General features: G+C 42.4%; 1 protein-coding gene across 3 annotated transcripts in view; it reads right to left on the bottom strand.

Moving 5' to 3' along the window:
• The window catches only part of ELMO1 (engulfment and cell motility 1), a 489334-nt gene that overhangs the window by 233219 nt on the left and 236359 nt on the right, over positions 1 to 19756 (bottom strand). For all 3 annotated transcript variants that reach the window (XM_040964657.1, XM_040964658.1, XM_040964659.1), the window contains one exon: positions 16198 to 16302. In XM_040964657.1, coding sequence (XP_040820591.1) covers positions 16198 to 16302 — 105 coding nt within the window. The remainder of the gene's footprint in view (positions 1 to 16197; positions 16303 to 19756) is intronic.

Genomic DNA, 19756 nt, shown 5'->3' with positions numbered 1-19756 from the left:
CAATAATAGTGTCTACCCAACAGAGTCATAATGCAATCCATGATTCAATACAGTAATATCAGTGGAATATTGAGAACAGTGCCCAGTGCACAATCAGTGCCCCCTTACTCTACAGAGTGGAGCTCCAGGCTGCCAGGCTAGTGGCAGAACTCTCTCAAAATGATTAGCTAAACTTTGTTCTTCACAGTCCAAACTCATGTCTGTCACGTAGTGCCTGTGCACACATGTGCACACACACACACACTTATGAGCTTCACAGCTGGCTTTCCGTGGAAGGCTTAATATGATGCTTAAACTAGCCGTTTCCATGGTTCACTAGCTCACTGTAAGGCAGACTCCTTCCAAGGGAAGCTTCCGTTTCAATCTTCTGCCACATATCCCTTACTGTCATAGGGGACTTGAGAAGAGAAAAAAAGATGGAGACAATACCGGTTAGGAACTCAACACATCCTATCTTTCATCATTCATTTAATGACTAATGTAATCTGTGGAGGGTACAGATAAAGGAACCATGAGTCCTGCTCATTCATTTCATGTTGGAGAGAGCGAGCAATGAAATAATGAAGCATAATTATGTCATTCTGAACAAGGCACATGCTACAAAGAGAGCAGCACGGAAACAAAGCCAGTGAAAAAGCAGCCCAGAGACAGGTGCGGAGGGACCTCTTGAGAATTTAGAGGACAAGGAGGGAGATGAGGATAAAATATGAGCTGAGTGAAAGGGGACAGCCCACACAAGCATCACATGGCATGGGACTAGAAGCCCTCGGGAACTGAGAGGTCAGGCAGCCTGGCTTCTCTGATCTGGATGTCAGAAGTTTGTAGACAGCGATGGATGAAATACACGGTCTTGGGTTTTATGAGCCTCTAGGTATTAGGACTCTTGCTGTGGAACAGTATTCAACAAACAGGGAAAAGGAGAATCTAATTGTGAAAACTGTTACACAGTTTGTTTTTCTGGCTGTCATAGAAAACATAATAAAATTATCATCTACTATTTGTGATTTACACTACACTCTGGGAATCTTGGGTTTCACCAATCCAGGAAAAAAGCTGATCAAATGAAGGTCAATGCAAAAATAAATGTACCCTGACGATGTCAAATACTCCTGGGCACACCAGGTGTACTGTACAGTTCCCAAGGGGAAAGCTATTTTTACTTAACACAATGGGACATTTGGGAACATTACCACCTAAATTTTATTAACTTGATTCCAAATGCCTTCTGATGTGGTAGGCAGGTTGCTAATATTGGCTGGGCTCTGGTCACATGAATAAAACTCAAAGATGAAAGTCAGCAGCGACTGAGCCAAGTATAAGCATCAGTCTATGTGGGAGCAATTTCCAGTGTGGTTTCCATTCCAGAATGGACAAAGGCCAGAAGGGCAGCTATAGCCAAGGACAATGTAGCAGGTTCTGGATAGAAATGTGTTTTCTGTGGCTTTCTTCCTTGGGGTGAATCCTGCCAGAAGTGGGAACAGAATTTTCTGGCAGGGGCAGGCCATTCACTTGACTCAAACATTCATTTTCCTGGGTGTACTGATTGCCTTTGACAAACTGCCAATTGCTTTGGGGACTCTGCTGATAGGTAATATCCTGACAGAGTTCTAGGCTGCTGAGAGTAAGCAGGAAATAAGCAAAATAGTAAACATTAAGATCATTTTAAAAATTAAGTCTGGAGAAAACAGTAGAACTAAAGTGGGCAAAGAGCAAAAGAATGAACTTATTTGTGGGTGAAGAGAGACTGCTCTGAAGGTAAAGGAAGAGTGGAAATGAACGGCCAGGGAAACACACATCCAGGAGCTAAAGCTACAAACAGGATGCCCAGAAGACGGAGTATATCCAGTAGTTCAATGTCAACTGGAACACAAGGGACTGGCTGGTGACCTCTAACACAATGCATGCAACTGTGCGTGGAGACAAATCTTTAAAGAGACAACTGCGTCCAAGTGAGACCCCTGGACACAGGTCAGGTTATTTTAAGCCAATATGCAAAGAAGTACAGCCATGTGAACATGAAAACAGGGGTGGTCATCTGCGAGACCAGAAGATTAGCCTCCGGTAAAATTAAATCTGTGGGCAACCTGACCTTGGATTTGTAGCTTTCATAAATTTGAAAACATTAATGCCTGTTGTGTAATCACACTCCCTGTTCCTACTCAATGGTATTTTGTTATAGTCACCCAAGCAGATAAAAACCAAGAAAGTCCCTGCGGCTTATATTGAGGGAAGAGAAGGCAGTAGGACATAAGATAGGGAGGCAGAACAGTAAATGGTGTTGTGGGCTAGAACCTGGGCTCTGCACTTGACTCCAGGGAGATGGGTTAGAGGCAAGCAGAAGAGTAACACAATCTAACCAATTCTGGAAGGAACACTCTTCTTGACATTCAAGCTACTCTGTTGAGAACAAAGAAAAGAAAGGTAGAAGCAGGAAGAACCCATAAGGACATGATAACAACATTTTAAAAAAGAGCATTGGTAGACTGCATTATTTTAGTGAGAGTATGGTTGCAAAAAATATGTGGATGTAGTTTGAGGGCAGACTCTACAGGGTTTACCAACAGCTGTTTAGATGGGAGCTGAGACTTAATGGAATGAAGAAGAATCCACTGAGCCTACACTGTAAACATGGCAAGACCCCTATCTCAGTGCTGAGAAATCCTCAGTGAGTCCTGAGTGGGTCTGGCCAAGCATAACTCCCATGGATAGCAGGTGCTTTGCTAAAAGGGTATTTGTGGTCAAATAACATTGAAGAAAGAAACAAAATCAATGACAGAAAGATACAAAATTCATTATTTAAGTTTCCTCTTTAGGAAAGTAGAAAAGAAAGATGAATACATTCAATCCAAACTAAACTGAAGAATGTAAATGATAAAAATTAAAATAGAAGTCTACTAAATTGAGAACTGGAAAGCAATAAAGAAAAAACAATGAAATAAAAACCTGGGGCTTTGAAGAGATCAATAAAATGATAAATTTCTGACCAGGATAATGAAGCACAGAAGAGAACAGTCAAATTACTAACAATAAAAATGTAAGGTTCCATGAGCCTAACAGAGAGTATTATGAAAAACCCTAGGCGCATAAATCTGATAACTTAAATGAAACCGACCAATTCCTTGAAAAGCACAATATGCCAAAACTCAGACCAGGAGAAAAAGATAATTTGAAAAGCCCTATTCAGATGAAAGAGACTTAATCAATAATTAATAACTCCAAAATAGAAACCACTAGGCCCAGAGGGTTTCATGGTGAACTCTACCAACCTCAGAGGAAGAAAAGGACATCAATTCACTACAATCTGTTCCACAGTACAGGAGCAAGAAAAATGAGTCCCATTTATTCTGTGAGACCAATGCTAAGCCAATATCAAAACCAAAGACACTAGAAGAAAAGAAAGCTAACAAGTAACAGATCTTATGAACACACGTAAGCAAAACCTTTCCACCAAACAATATCAAATAAATTCCAATAAAGCAAAGAATTACAGAGCACAACACAGATTAGATTTATTCCAAATATGCAAGGCTCATTCAGCATTGTTAATGGAATCTAATCTATCAACAGGGAAATAAAAGATGATAGTGATATCAATACATACAGAAAATGTATTGGACAAAATTTCACATGTATTTATGACATAACTTCTGCCACATCAAGCCTTATAAAGAAGAAACAAACAAACAAACAAATCTATAGCCAACAAAATACTTTATAATAGGAAAGTTCACTCTTTTCCCCTAGGACGGGAACCAAGGTAAAGTGAGGTGTTTTTCTCATCACTATTTCTCCACATTTTATCCTAGATAACCCAATAAACAAATACAATAAAAAGTATACACATTGGGAAGGAAGAAATGAAGCTGATTTTAGTCACAGATGACATGAATGTCTATGCGGAGTTTCAAGGACTCAGCACAAAAATCCATTGATCTAATAAGTAACGCTGGTTCATCAACCCTAATAAATATTCCCCATTAGTGCAAGATACTAACAATAGAGGAAACCACGTAAGGGAATAGGCAGAAAGGACAGAAAGGAGCCTTGTGCATTTTCCTCTCAATTTTCTATAAATCTAAAAAAAGTATATTCATTAAGAAAAGAGGTAAGGAGACTGATAACAACCTCCAGTTCTAGACAAACAGAAGGGCGGTCCTAGAAACTTTTCCCCTCTTAAAGAAACAGGCAGAAGTGACCTGCAACAACTTGAGCTCCAGCATGGTAAAATGCTGCAGCAGAAGTTAAGGGAGGAAAGCAACAGCAACTTTTCAGCCCAGCAAGGACTACACCCTGCAAGCAAGGTAGAAAACTGCTCAGTTAAGAGTAAGAAACATTTAACATAGCAGTTGAGACAATGCTTAGAAAGCCTGCCATTCATTTCAATATTTAGGTTAGATGCTCCATTTTCCTACGAATGCAGACCCTAGGAGGCAGTGATGGATGGTTAAGTAATTGGGAGACCTGAAATTGTGTTTATTCCTGGTTCTAAGCTTTGCCCAGTCTAGTCCTGCTCTAATCACTGTGGGCATTTAGAGAATGAATCATCTCTCTCAAATAAACCTTTTCTATTAAAAAGGGGAAATCTTGATCAAGCACAGCAGAAAGAAGGTGGGCTTGCTAGACTTCTTTAACTAGTATATCAGATAGTAAAATGTACGAAGTTGATAAACAGTGTATTAACTGGACCTAAGACAGAAAAGTCATGGCACAATAGGATGCTGGACTTTCTACCATTGTCCATACCTTCAATGTCACGCGACAATTAAAGAGCAGAATGATGGACTTGTGACTGTGGCTGAAGGATTATACAGTTGTAATAATATAGGTGAAGGAAACGGGGACCGTGGAAAGGGAAGTCCCTGAGCCTATGAAATCGGATCATGAAAAATAAAAATGAACAATTAAATAAAAAAAGAAAAGTCATAGCAGTTACTGCTGTCTAAGGGCTTGGCTTATGCTTGAGTGAGGGTTCTAGCATGACATGAGACTTCTGTAGCTTCCCCCTATAATTTCCATTGGATTGAGGTTAGCCGTAAGTCAGCTGGATATAATTCATTGTATAGCTTGGTTTTACTTTCTCCCAACCAAGCCATCACTTTATTAAATTCCCACTGTCCACTAAAATCTAAGCAACAGCAGCATGTCAGATAAAGCTAGAGAAAAACATGTAAAGCTACAGGCCCGCTCAGGTTGATAACAGGAGAGGCTGGAAAGGGAACTGCTGGGGCTTGGACTCAATTCAGATACCAAACCCAACACCCCCAAAAACACAGGTGACAGATGCAGAGCGACACACAGCGCAGTGTCCACCTGTCTGTGCGCTGGAGTGCTTTGCTCTCCCTCCCTGGAATGACGAATCTTCGGAAAGGAAAACACGCCCCTGTGGAGCACTCATGACACCTGGGGTCTGAAGCAGCCCACTCACATTGCCAGCTCTGGAAGTGAGAGAAAGAGCCTCCCAGCTCCATTAGCAAATTCGAACACAAAGATGCACGCCTGGAAGGGGTGTGGATTGTTTGCCACAAACAGCTTGGTTATTCACGATCAACAAAGTCCATGCCACTGACTTACAAACGCGGAGGACTAGAAATACTGTAGGCTGAGAACAAGCCCCTATGCAGCAGATCCTGAGCAGAGAGAAGACTCAAAATAAAAACCAGGAACAAAGTCTGTGCATGACTCATTACACAAAGAATCGTTTTGAAAGCCCCAGCCAGGCTGTGCCATGGTGGCATCCTTGTTATTCCAAACGAAATCTTTGCTCTACATCACGTAGAAAGAAAGTGTCACTCAAATCAAAAAGGTTCCTTTACACGAAACTCTGTGTTTAACTGGCAACATATAATTTTATCTTTAAAAAAAAAATTAGAAGCAATTGTTGCTGAAGCCATTTTGGGGACAAGGGGAGGAGAGGATCTGTCAGCACTATGGGAACAAAAAAAAAAAATGATGTGCCACCAAGCTTTATTCCAATCATTTGCTTCATAGTTAAGTTTAATTACACATAACACACTGTCCTGTAATTATGTCGCTTGGGAAACTGCCAATTTCCTCCTTGAAATGTTAAAAGTTGCTTAATTTATTTTAAAGACTTGGTGTTGCCTCCTCCAACAGGCCGCCTTATGCAAAGGGGCTATTGGGCTGCCGTGTCCTTTTCCCCGGGGGCTGATGGCCTGAAACACTGCACAAAGGGAGATGAGAACCCCCTAGAATGTGGCTCCAGTGTACGAAAAATCAGATGACCATGTTTTCCTTAAAGTTCACAGCAGGAGAAACAGGCCTGTTGCTCTTCTCCGGTGCCAGGAGTTGGGCAGGGCAAGAGACACCTAGCCCCGGGTGAAGCTCCCGCACTCTGGAAGCGCACGAGAGGACAGGAAGATGACAGACATATATAGCAAAGCCCCTTGCACCTGCCAGCTTTTCAGTATTACAGCAAGATTCTGGAGGCAAAAGACTTCATAAGAGAAAAGGTCTCCTTACTAAATTATCAGAGGTTCAAGCAAAAATGCAGGTGGTCTCACTGTGTTGTCCGCTATGGTGATAATAAGGGTGGGATGTATGTAGAGGAAGGACCACTCGGTGGACCTACAAGCTGAGAGAGAGGGACAAGGCCCAAATACAAACTTCTCTAACAAGCCTGTCTTAAGAACTACCTTCTGAGATGACCAGCTGGCTAAGCTGGAGACCTCCTAAAGGTTCCTGCATCTCCCAAAAGTAGCATCCTGGGACCAAGCAGAACTTTGGAGGGTCATCCAAACTCACATTACATCCAAAGAACCCCCTAAAAGACTATATATTCACCAAGTACCACATCAAAGACTGCCTTGTGAACTGGGAAGGAGCCATCTAAAACCTTCTTCTACAATTCACTGCAGATCATCAGTATTAACAGCCATTCACCCCAATCTTCAAGAATCAGGCAGATAACTAGATTGTAAAAAGTGGCCAGACAATATAAGGAGGTAATTGGAGAAAGAGTGTGTTTGTTTGTTTTTTGCCTACTGACAATTTGAATTTCTATGCCTTTAAAAACAGATGACCAGGGCCTGGCACAGTAGCCTAGTGGCTAAAGTCTTTGCATTGAATGCATGACCCAGCCACTCCATTTTCCATCCAGCTCCCTGCTTGTGTCCCGGGAGCTGGCAGAGAATGGCCCAAGGCCTTGAGACCCTGCACCTGTATGGGAGACCTGGACGAATCTCCTGGCTCCTGGCTTTGGATTGGCTCAGCTCTGGCTGTTGCAGCCACATGAGGAGTGAATCAGCGGATGGAAGATCTTCCTCTTTGTCCCTCCTCCTATCTGTGTATCTGCCATTCCAATGACTTGGCTATCAGCTCTGGATGTGGTACAGTGAGTTCCCCCACTGCCTGTGACCCCAGCATCCCATCAGAGTGACAAGTCCTGGCTGCTCTGCTCCCAATGCAGCCCCTGTTAATGTACCTCAGAAAGCAGTGGAAGATGGCCCCAGAATTCAGGCTCCTGTTACCCAAATGGGAGATGCCAGACAGACTTCCCCGGTTCCTTGCTTCAATATTACTCAGCTTTAGCCACGATGGCCACTTGGGGATTAAACTAGTGGATGAAGGACCTCTTTCCTTGTCCCTCCTTTTCCGGCACTCTGCCTTTCAAATAAAGAAAATAAGCCTTTTAAAAAAAATCAGCTCTGGCATTTTCTGAGTAACTTCACTTTCTGTGGGTAATGAACTCATCAGGCAAATAGAAATAAAAACACGAGCGATTTCAGTGGGGCATCATTTCTGAAACTGTTTAGCATGGGTGCTATCTCATAGCAAGCGCCAAGTGTCTTGACTACTAATGATTAGTGTTCGCATTCTCTGGCACAGGAGAGAAAATCTGAAAAGAATTTCCCACCAAAATGGTTTTAAAGTTGAGGTGGGCCAACTGGAAGGAGAGGTTACCTAACCTTCCCAGGCTGGCAGAGATTAAAGAGAAGATCATTGTTAATCTATGTTAAGCAGTCAAAATGCGGTCAGGGCTCAAAGGGTGTTAGTTTTCCTGGTACCCCAAAGTATTTTGGGGATTCTACTTCAACAATGAGGCTACTCCTGTTCCAGCCATGAGTTAGGGTGTAAACCAATTGCTTCTCCCAGTTATTTGTTTAGAAGTACGGTTTGCTATTTCTGTACCATGGAGAGGAAAAAAAAAAAAACCACTTAGAGATTCCAAAATTGTGCGAACACACTTTAAATCTTTCATGTGTTTAAAAGTGTAACTATAATGAAAGACACTGGAGAAAACAATTCATATGCAGAAATATCCATCTTTCCTACAATCTCATTGACTTGGCATATTATAAATATTGCCACTCTGACTTGGTGCAATACTAGAAACACATATAGACCCTGGCTCACAACTGCATGAAGCTAATGTAATTCATCTTATTTTAAAGGCAGTTCTATTTGCCTCCTCTAAAGAAATTCATGATCTTCTATTATAGTCACCCAGCAAGTAAAGACTTCCAGTGGATGAAATACTGGTCATAAATTATGAGAGATGCTGAAGCAAGAATTGCGGGGCATATAATCAAATTGCATACATTAATTATGTGTGTTTTTAAAAGTTTTATTTATTTATTTGAAAGGCAGAGTTATACGGAGGGGAGGGGGAAGAGAGAGAGACAAAGAGAGGGAGAGAGAGAGAGAGAGAGAACACGAGTGAGGCCATGTGCTGGTTCACTCTCCAGATGAGCACAGCAGTCAGGACTGACGCAAAAGCCAAGAGTCTGGCACTGGCTGTGGGGCTGCCGTGTGGAGCGCAGGGGCCCAAGCACTTGAGCCATCTTATGTTGCCTTCCCACTGCCTTAGCAGGGAGCTGCATTGCAAATGGAGGAGCCAGGACTCCAAAGGGTGTTCCTAGCGGGTGTCTTCATTACAGGCAACAGGTTAACTCACTCTGCCACAAAGCCAGCCCTCTGATTTTTGATACACCACATAACTTGATAAAGAAATAATTCCAGGGTACATAAAGAACGAGTGGTAGATTTTTCATTTTTCTGCTTTTCACTTTATTTCTGTAAGATTCAAGAATACAAATGCTACTGTATAACAGACTTTTATTGATTGTGATTTTACAAATTAGTGGAGTGGTAGATTTATTAAAAAAAAAAACTGAGTTATAGCACACAGCCCCATGACAAATAAAGCAGAGAAAAGGGATTAAGTTTATTCTGTTCCTTATTAACTGAGCACCAGAGAACTTCTCTCTAAAACTACTACCATTGTTTAAAATCAGTTCATGAGGAAAGAAGGTAAGTCCTCAATGGTTCCAATACAAAGAGTATAATGATGATAAATTGGTGAAATAATTACCTGGTCAATAGACTGGGGAAAAAAACCAAAGAGTTATTGAGCAAAGTTCTGATGATTTGGTAGATGTGCCCAGCAGAACTCATATCTAAGACTCCCAAAGGAAACGATGAATTCCCCCAATAATACAACAAACAACTACTCCTTTTTCTTGCTTACTTTTTTGTTTCTGGTATTTAAGCAGTAGATATAACCTGCCAGTCTCCCATGTGCACTGTGCAAGGCACCAGCCAGGCCCCTCATATGTGTTTGCAACATTTCCTGCAGAAGTCAATGAATGAGTGAATATAAATGGGAAAGGGATTTTTATTGCTTTACTTTGATGCTTCTCAGCATCTTGGAAAATGAACTCTTTGTTGTGTATATTTATTTTTCATTTGAAAAAGATGCAAGCAATGATGGAAGCAACTCATCTGCATGCATGTGGCTTTTACTGTTGGCATGTTCAAAATTTATCTTATTGTTTTTGGATCTGGGGTCAAAGCAAACTGTGCTTCTGTCTGGCTGTAATGCCAAGTGGGGGTGGGGCAGATGATTGACAGCAGGTTCTGAATCCCTGGGGAACGTCTGTGTGCCACTTCTCATGTCACTACTCTGAGACAAAAGACCGCATCTGGGATCCGGAAAGCTCCGCAATGACACCAGGCTCATTTATTCTTCAAAATAATATCATCTGAGTGTCAATCAAACATTTGGCAATATGGTGAAACACAGGCAAGAGACAGCCTTGGTTTTCAAAGGATTTACAGTCTAATATAGACAATGTGATCTCACGGAGTGGGTTTGCAGAGGGAGGGCAGTCTCCCTCACTCTTAGAAAGAGCTTTCCAGACTCAGCGATTTCAGGGAACTCATGACTGAGCACAACCACATGTGTGTGATGCCCCCGTGGACTTAGTGCACCCTCTAGGCAGTCTCTCGGATTCTGCCCCTTTTCCTCCCATGTCAAGCTGGCCATCACTGCTGCTGCTGTATCATGCTCCTCACACAGGGACATGAGGCTGCCGAATGTGAAGGCCCTTGTGGCATTCTGTTACTCTCCTAGCTGTCTGACCAAACAGAAGTCTGCACCTGTTACCGAAAGTCCCAACTCCTGAATGCCCACAATGATGACCACCACACTAACTAGTGGTGACCACTACACCTATCTCTTAGGGGATTCCTGAAACCTCAGCTAACCCGGGAAGCGTGTCTTTTATGTGTGATCAACCCATACTAAGTATTTATTTTCTGTGACCAAAAGGGAAGGTGGGAAGATTAGCATGAAGATTCACTTAATTCTGAAACCACCTTGTCAGCTTGTTGCAGCATTTTTCTGAAGCATTTACTCTCTCAGTACTTCCTGTTTTGTGACTGCATCTTGGCTCCCAGCTTCACCAGCACAAGTCTTGAGCCAAAGAAAAATCCAGTCCTTTGGGCTTCTCACTAGTTGTCGGTGAACAATTAAATACACCAAAAGCACCGAATCTAAGCCTAAAGATTATTTTGTCAAGAATCATCATTCTAGGTAGGAAAAAAGAAAACCAACTGCAATACATGCTCAGCTCTGCTGTGAAACTGCCTGTAACCCAATGACACCATGGCCATGAGGGGGAAGACAAGCATCTGGTCGTGAACTCGCTCCTCATTGAGAGAGCCCAGGACTGCCACCTTCATGCGGAACGCCAGAGTTGAAACATCTCTAGAAAACTTAAAAGCAATTAGGCCCAGAGTACATAAGATTCCAATGGCTGGGAATCACTGCTATCCTCCAGATTTCACTCCCTGCACAGTGGGATGCTTGGATTTGCAATCTTTCCTCATGTTCTGTATCCAGCCAACTGTGGGGGTAATTCAGTTATATCCATTGCTTTCTTCAGAATATAGATACAAAGGCTGACTCAAATATTATACAAGCAACAAGATTATCCACCAAAACAGCCCTAAATTGTTAACAAGACATGAAGGCTGAGATAATTAAGAAAAAATTGATCATTGGCAAGAGACCATTTAAAAAAAAAAAAAACTAAAGAAACACTTCACTTGCTAATTAACAAGAAATTAATAAAAGCTACCATGGGCTGGCCACTGTGTCAGGACTTCAGGAATATAAATAAACCTTGGTGCCTACTCACAAAGAGTTAATCATCAATTAGGGATATAGATGGTAAATGCATTTAAAGGTTTGAATGTTGTAAGGATTAAGTTGTAGGTGGGCACAGGCTGCATGGAGAGTCCAGAGTCATCCGGGCAGTCAGTCTTGAAATCTGTGACTTCTGCCAGGAGGTATGTCACCATGCAGATGGTGTGGGGAGGGCAGCAGGCAGAAGAAGAGTCAGAGCCAGAGTGAACCTCCACCATTTGGTGCAAATGAGGCATATCATGGCAATGGAGACTATAGGAGAGGGGGGCCAGGGCAGCAAGAGATGAAACCAAAGAGATAGGCTGTGGGGTCAGGACAGGCTTTCATTCTAGCAGAATTCTGTCTTTCTAGCAGCTGGAAATGATGGTGGGTTTGAACATGTCAGACTTTAACATGCAGGTCATTAAGATAATACTGCAATGAAACAGATGAATGGATTGGAGGGGATGGCAATGCGTAAGGAGGCAGGTGAAAGAACCTGTGGCACCTGTATGGGTGTGGGCTGCACTGCTGCTCCCTCATGCTCCACACGACAGGTCGAGGGGTCCCACATAGCAGGGGTTCACTGCTCCCTCCCAGACTGGCCATGTCTAGGTTGTTAATAGACACCATTGCTTGCCTTCAAACCGGAAGCACTCCTCTTCCTCGGCTTAGGTGCAATTTGACCTAGCTCCAAAGTAACTCTGCTGAACTGCTTCCCCTATTGCTACATCCACTCTCCCAGTGCAGGTAACTCTATCATCTCTGTAATTCTACTCATTTTTGTCCTCAGTCTTAAATTCTCAAACTGGTATTCAAGTGATTAATTCTCCTCCTTTTTACTTAAACTGTCAAGGTTGAGAGCTAAGGCAGACATTGGCAGCTGAAGGGCCAGAGGGAAGCCCCGGCTGTTAGGATATCAACTGGAGAGCAAGAAGAGAAAGGCTGGCAAAGCAACTTCTGGAAAGGGGCGAGAGTGAAGCACTGACAAGGAAATAGCAGGAACATCAGAATACAGGACAGGAAGACAACTTGGAAGCACACAGACACAAGGTGGTTGAAAAAAAAGCATGGAGGATGTCAAGAGCAAAGACAGAACATCTGTGCATCAACAATGTGTGTGTGCATGAGTGATGTATGTATGCATGAAGGTGTGTGTGTGCATGAAGGGGTGTGTGTGTGCATGAAGGTGTGTGTGTGCATGAAGGTGTGTGTGTGTGCATGAAGGGGTGTGTGTGTGCATGAAGGTGTGTGTGCATGAAGGGGTGTGTGTGTGCATGAAGGGGTGTGTGTGTGCATGAAGGTGTGTCTGTGTGCATGAAGGTGTGTCTGTGTGCATGAAGGGGTGTGTATGCATGAAGGTGTGTCTGCGTGAAGGTGTGTGTGTGTGAAGGGGGTGTGTGTGTGTGAAGGGGTGTGTGTGTGCATGAAGGGGTGTGTGTGTGAAGGGGTGTGTGTGTGCATGAAGGTGTGTGTGTGCATGAAGGGGTGTGTGTGTGCATGAAGGTGTGTGTGTGCATGAAGGTGTGTGTGTGTGCATGAAGGTGTGTCTGTGTGCATGAAGGGGTGTGTGTGTGCATGAAGTTGTGTGTGCGTGAAGGGGTGTGTGTGTGTGTGCATGAAGGGGTGTGTGTGTGCATGAAGGGGTGTGTGTGCATGAAGGGGTGTGTGTGCATGAAGGTGTGTGTGTGTGCATGAAGGGGTGTGTATGCATGAAGGTGTGTCTGCGTGAAGGTGTGTGTGTGTGAAGGGGGTGTGTGTGTGCATGAAGGGGTGTGTGTGCATGAAGGGGTGTGTGTGCATGAAGGGGTGTGTGTGCATGAAGGTGTGTCTGTGTGCATGAAGGGGTGTGTGTGTGCATGAAGTTGTGTGTGCGTGAAGGGGTGTGTGTGTGTGTGCATGAAGGGGTGTGTGTGTGTGTGCATGAAGGGGGGTGTGTGTGCATGAGGGGGGGTGTGTGCACAGGAACAAAGTGTGCTTGTGTGAACAATGAGTGTGTGCACGAAGATGGGCACATGTATGAGTGTGTGTGTTCATGAACAATGTGTGAATAGATGTGTGTACACATGAACTGTGTGTGCATGAATGATGTACATGGTGCACGAGCAATGTGTATGCATAAAGTGTGTGTCTGAAGATATGTGTGTGTGAGATTCATGAACAATGTGTGTGTACGGTAAATGTGTATGCATGAACTATGTGTGTGTGCATGAAGGTGTGTGGGAGTATCTCAACTGTAAACCTTAATTGTAAAACTGCCTAGCATAGAAAGGGAGATTATATTCAGGCACAGAACAGGACATTTACCAAATGAAAAATATCAATAATAAATGAGTAACTGCAATCATACAGGATATTAAACTTGTAAAAAAAAACAGAGCAATTTTCATGATGTAAACTTTAAACAATGAACCTTGTTCTACGTTTCAGAAGAAACAAGTAAGCTCACAGATAAAAAGGATCAGCTGGGGCTGGCATTGTGGCACATTGGGTTTGACTATGACCCACTGGTTTGAATTCCAGCTGTTCCCTTCTGATCCAACCCCCTGCTCACATGCCTAGCAATCAGTGAAGGTTGGTCCAAGTCCTTGGGCCCCTGCCACCCACATGAAACACCTGGATAAATGTCTTGGTTTGGGTCTGGCTGAGCCCTGGCCATTGCAGTCTTTTTGGAGAATGAACCAACAGATGGAAGATCTCTTCTCTAGATCTTTCTCAATAACTCTCCCAGTCAAACAAATAAATCTTTTAGAAATGTGACTGACTATTGCTCTGGAATCACCACTACCACAATTCCTGCACTATCCACAAGATGTCTCTTGTCATAGCAACCACAAAACTTTCTCACATGGAACCTCAGACTTTGCATATGATCAATTAAACCTGTTCATTCGTGCAAACAGTTCAACTGCACATTGAGAAGTGAGTGTCTATAACTCAAAAGGAACGCACAAAACATCAGAGAAAGGACTTTTTGGAGAAAACAGGACCTGTGAGAAACACATAACCAACAAAGCAGCATGCATACGGACAAAGAGTACCACACATGGCTTTACAAACAAACTCTTCTTTTAAATCCGTTATCAGTTATAAGGCTCTACCAGGTCACCAGGATATTAATTTCACTAATAACAATTTACAAAATGTACTGAAGGCAGTAAGCTTAAAACATTAAATTATTTTTCAGGTAACATATGCTTCTTCTACAATTAGCAACATGCTCAGCACAATAGGTTCTAATTTTAGAAACATTCATCTGCACACATTCATCAGTTCATGGTAAATTCAATTACTACTTGGCTTCTTTTTTCATACGCAGTTCTCCAAGGATCTACAAAATATTAATTTATGAACTATGAAATGAGATTACATTCCTAGAAGATGCTTGTGCAGTAAGTATATACATCAAATCAAAGTGTCACGAAACAATTTTTCTTACAAAGGACTACATTTCCAACCAAGCTCTTGATTCCAAACCTTTCAGAGATGTAGCCATCAAATTCTCCAAGTAATGAAATTACAAACAATATTTCAGAGAAGATGAAAGTTTCCCGAACCGTTTACACAGAGAAACATTTACATTTGAAATCTATTACCTACAGAGAGCTCGGAGACCTGACATGGCTTATATACGGTTGGGGGTGGGTGGGGGACACACATCGCTGGATGAAACCATGCAGTACTGTGCAGACAGCCCTACATTAAAGCTTTGGTCAGCCCATTCCAACTGGACAAGCTGACAATCAAAGAAATGCATCCACACATTTCCCAGTGCGTCCTGAGAGAATAGTGTGCAGCTGAGAGCCCTCAAGTCTCCCTCATTTATGGGATAAACTTCAGGCCAGACAAAATGAACTGGCCACATTTATGTCACTTGATAATAATCACACTGCCAGGTCACAAATCCAGGTCTTTAAAGAATGAGCAATGCTGAGAATCCAGCAGACAAAGAGAGAAAAAGATGCTCTACTTTTATTTTAAGTTCAGGCTTGCTCTTCCTGCCTTAGGTCATTTGTCCCTCAAACGCTTCCTAAGCTTCAACCTAGTCGTCATGTTAACAATTTGTCCATTCCCTCACCCCACTGCCACCTCTACCCTCCCACTAACGCCCCTCCAGCCTCAATCATGGATCTGGGCTCAGGGGAGAAGAGTCAGCACTGGCAAAGCAGCTGTGATGGGCAAGTTTGCCACACCCCTGTCATCTTGGTCCCTAACACTCACATTTTGGTTTCTTCAAACCAGCAGTGCTGCATCAGCAGGTGTCATGTTCTATCTCCAAGATGGAAAGAGGCGTCCATCCCCGAACAACTCCCAAATTCATTTAAGTAACTGGGGTTTGGCTGGTTATAAAATGTAAGAAAGCATTTTCCTTCCTCCTCATTCCTCCTGGTTTTTTTTAATTTGTTTGTTTGTTTTTGTTTATTACTGTATTTCCTGGATCTTATTCTTACTTTGAGGATAAACTTAAAGAGGCTTATACTACATTGAAGTTTGGGAAAATACTGGGTGGATGGTTCATTCCTACCCCTTCCTTAAGAATTTCATCATAATTTAGTACTGATCTGTAAAAATGGTTTTCCAGCATTTACTGTATTTTTCTTAAAGTCACACAGAAAAACTGAAGTTAAAAATCCCTATTTTATTCATATGAATTGATTTCAGTAAATTAATGATTTATGCTTTCACTGTACTGATTGATGAAAGCCCTAACCATAGTCACTTGTATAAGGCTGAAGCCTGCAATATGGAAAAAAGGCCTGGTTGCTTACCCGGATGTAAGCATCTTGGTGGTGCTTTGCAAAGTACAGCATGTTGTCCAGAGCCAGCATTCCAGGAGGAGTCTGGGTGAAGTCCATGGCCGGGTTGACATGATTCTATGATGAAAGCAAATGTTTGACAAGGTTAAGTGTTCGGCAGACATCACCAGACAGCAAGCACCTAGTTTCCTGACAGAACCACAAGGCAAGTTCTGATCAGTCAGATAGAACCTATCAGGGCTGGGACAGAAACTTCATTGTATAGCTCCCAGGTTCAGCAAAACCGGCTTTTAGACCTGGGATTGAGAAGTCTACCTGGAGATCAAAACATAGGATTATTCTTAAATGTGTGATGACACAAAAATTATTATTTTGGTGGAGTGCTAAATAACATTTGGGAAAAAAGATCAGGAATGGAGTCACACCTGCACCATGTAACACAGAAGCTGACTCCAAGAAAGCCACTATGTGTCCACATCAACTCCCTCACCCTTATGCATAAGGTTAAGTCTGGCCAGGCTTGCCAACACGGATCCATAATTCATAGCCCTCCTCATCACCCTTGGTCAACCCCACCAGCAGACACCACATCGGGCAGCTGTCTCCAGATCGTAACATCTGCCTGCTCTCAGGATGGTAACTAGCCTTATGGTCAACCACCCAGCACAGAATGCCCAGACAATGAAATACAGTTGCAAATACACCTAACAGGGGAGCAGCCCCCACTGATACAAATTCCTCATATGCCTGAGATCTCCCAGTAAATGCCAGGAGATTAGCAGCAGCAATCAGTATGTCCATAGTCAGAAACAGAGAGAAGCATATCCCCACGCATGCACTACCAGGACGGTCTCACAGCACAACGACAGACACGCGCCTGCACTGTTGGGAGACACCTCAATGGCAGTATGATGAATTTCTGAGGGTACCTGAAATACACCTATTGAAAGATTGGAGCGGAGAACAACAGGGGTGGGGAAAGCCCAATGCCTGCTAAACTGTGTCATAAAAAAGAATTTAAAAAAGTCAAAGCAGAATTCACTCTCCACTATTAATCACCACAAACACAAATGGGGCTTACCAAAGGGAAGACACTATTTTTCTTAAACACATGAAAAAAAAATGTTAAAGAGAGCTTGCTATTGGCCTATGAAAACAAAACTGACAGTTGTGTGTTGACTTTTATACCTAGCTCCTTTACTGAATTCCTTTATTAGCTCTTGGTATTGATTCGGTAGCATCCTTGAAGGTTTGTATGTTGAAGCTAATGAGCCTCCAATATGAATGCCCTTGAAGTCCCGGACTTCCAGGACAACGCTGAACAGAAAGGATGTTAGCTGACATTCTTGGTGGCTGGAAAAGGCAAGCATGCATTCTCTAATTAGTTACATCAACCACTGTGCATACATTTTCCAAAGTAACACGTGGCACAAACAAAAAGTAAAATCGCAGAATGCTATTTGTTCACATAAAAATGTTTAATTAAAATGTTTAAAAAGAGTGAAAGAAAATTGCCTTCATGATACAGAGGATTTGCAGGCAGTGACACACTTTCATTTTGACCTTGATTTTTTTTATTACAGCTAAAATTTCTGTTTTGGGAGAATTTTTGGTTAATATTCTTTTTTCCCCCAAAAATCTGGTACAGGAAGGCCTCTTTGGATACCTGTCCAAGGTCTGAACAACCCGCACTCTTCTACATTATTCAAGGAGACATATAAACTGTCTCTCCCATGAGGATGCGAGATGTTGTTTATGAACTAACGAACAATCTTTAAAATCATGAGAACCGGCTGCCTACTCACTACAGTTCTGCTTATGAGGACATCTTCGCCCGTATTTCTTGGATAGGTTGTGCCACCATGATTTTGAAAATTTTATTTAGCACTTTATTCTGATTCATTGACTAAAATGCTGGTAAGTTTTAAAATATCAAAGTGCTGTAACTCTTGGGAAGGAATGCATGTAGAATAAAGATGAGCTAGCAAAAATAAAAATCATTCAGTATGCCCAATGCAGTGAGAGTCTCTTGATAGTCACTGGGGTAGGGAGATCCAACTCCTTTCCAATAGTGGAAGAAAAAAATCAGAATGTTGGACAAAAATGAACAGAGATTCGGTCTAAAACATGCTTTGTCAATAAAGGATATATAATAATTTATTTAACAAAGAAGAGCAGAATTGCCTCTGCATTATACATAGACTGATTGCTTTGAATGCGATCATTTTCAGAAACCTAAGCAGCAGGAAGAGTTCCTATTTGCTGAGGACTTTGTACGTGCTAGTGTCCCTTGCACCTTGCAGCTTGGTGTCACCGCCGGTGTAGTAAAAGTAGGGATTGCTATCGTCCCTGTTTCCTGGGTGAGGAAGCTGCTTGCATGAATTCAAGACCTTGTCTAGGAGTTTACATTTTAAAGATTTACTTATTTTTATTGTAAAGTCAGATATACAGAGAGGAGGAGAGACAGAGAGGAAGATCTCCCATCCGATAATTCACTCCCCAAGTGAGCGCAATGGCCAGTGCTGCACCGATCAGGAGCCAGGAGCCAGGAGCCAGGAGCCCTCCCACATGGTGTTCCACAAGGGTAGCAGGGTCCCCAAGGCTTTGAATCACCCTCGACTGCTTTCTCAGGCCACAGGCAGGGAGCTGGATGGGAAGCAGGGGGCTCTGGGATTAGAACCGGCACTTATATGGAATCCTGGTGCATGCAAGGCGAGAACTTTAGCCACTAGGCTACTGCACTGGGCCCAGGAGTTTACAATTTGGTCTTGGAAGAGTGTCTTTTTTTTTTTTTAAAAAAATTTGTCTCCACAATCTTGTGTCCTTACTTTTTCCAGTATAGAGGTTACATGCATTTATTTTGGTACTTGTTAGCATTTAATCTTTATACACACTGAGAAAAGCGTATTTCAAAAAAAAAAAAAAAGTAGGCTAATCAATATTGGCTGCCATGCAACACAGGCCAGCCAACAAAACTGAGCGAGTCCAACATAAAAGAGAAAAACATGTCACTGGTTTCAGAACTATTTCTAGCATTGCTCCATGAGTCGATTCCAAAAATAAAACGCACACAAAAAAGGAAATCAAGTGAGAACTATTTTCTTTGAATTTTAATTTCAATAGCCATTCCAAAGAGATGTTTTAATGAAGTTGACCAGAAAAAAAAAATCCCCATGGCTTAAAGGTCATCAGTCTTGTTAGAAGTCTGCATCCAGATTTCGTTGAAAATTCCTTCCTTCAGTCAGGCCCCTTCTCAGGCACACAGTAGAACTATCAAACAGGATACAACTGATTTCAAAAAGCCTTCTAGCTCCTTGGTAGCTTCAGGGAGAGGTTCCATTCCCCTGTGGATGACCTACTCACACCCCCTCACACTGTACATCATCGCTGTTGCTACTTAGGATGCCTGATGCAATGTGAATGGCATATAAATACCTGCTACGCTACAGTGTTCATGGAGTAACAGCAAGAAAAGTGTGGGTAACGTTCAGTGTAAGTGCAAACTTTAAAAAAATATTTTTGATCTATAACTGACTAACTCTGAATGGAGAATCTGAAAGATACAGAGTCC

The sequence above is a fragment of the Ochotona curzoniae genome, unplaced genomic scaffold, assembly GCF_017591425.1.
Source record: "Ochotona curzoniae isolate NIBS_2020 unplaced genomic scaffold, NIBS_Ocur_1.0 scaffold_3835, whole genome shotgun sequence".
Lineage (NCBI taxonomy): Eukaryota > Metazoa > Chordata > Mammalia > Lagomorpha > Ochotonidae > Ochotona > Ochotona curzoniae.
This window is presented reverse-complemented; position numbering and strand designations above follow the sequence as displayed.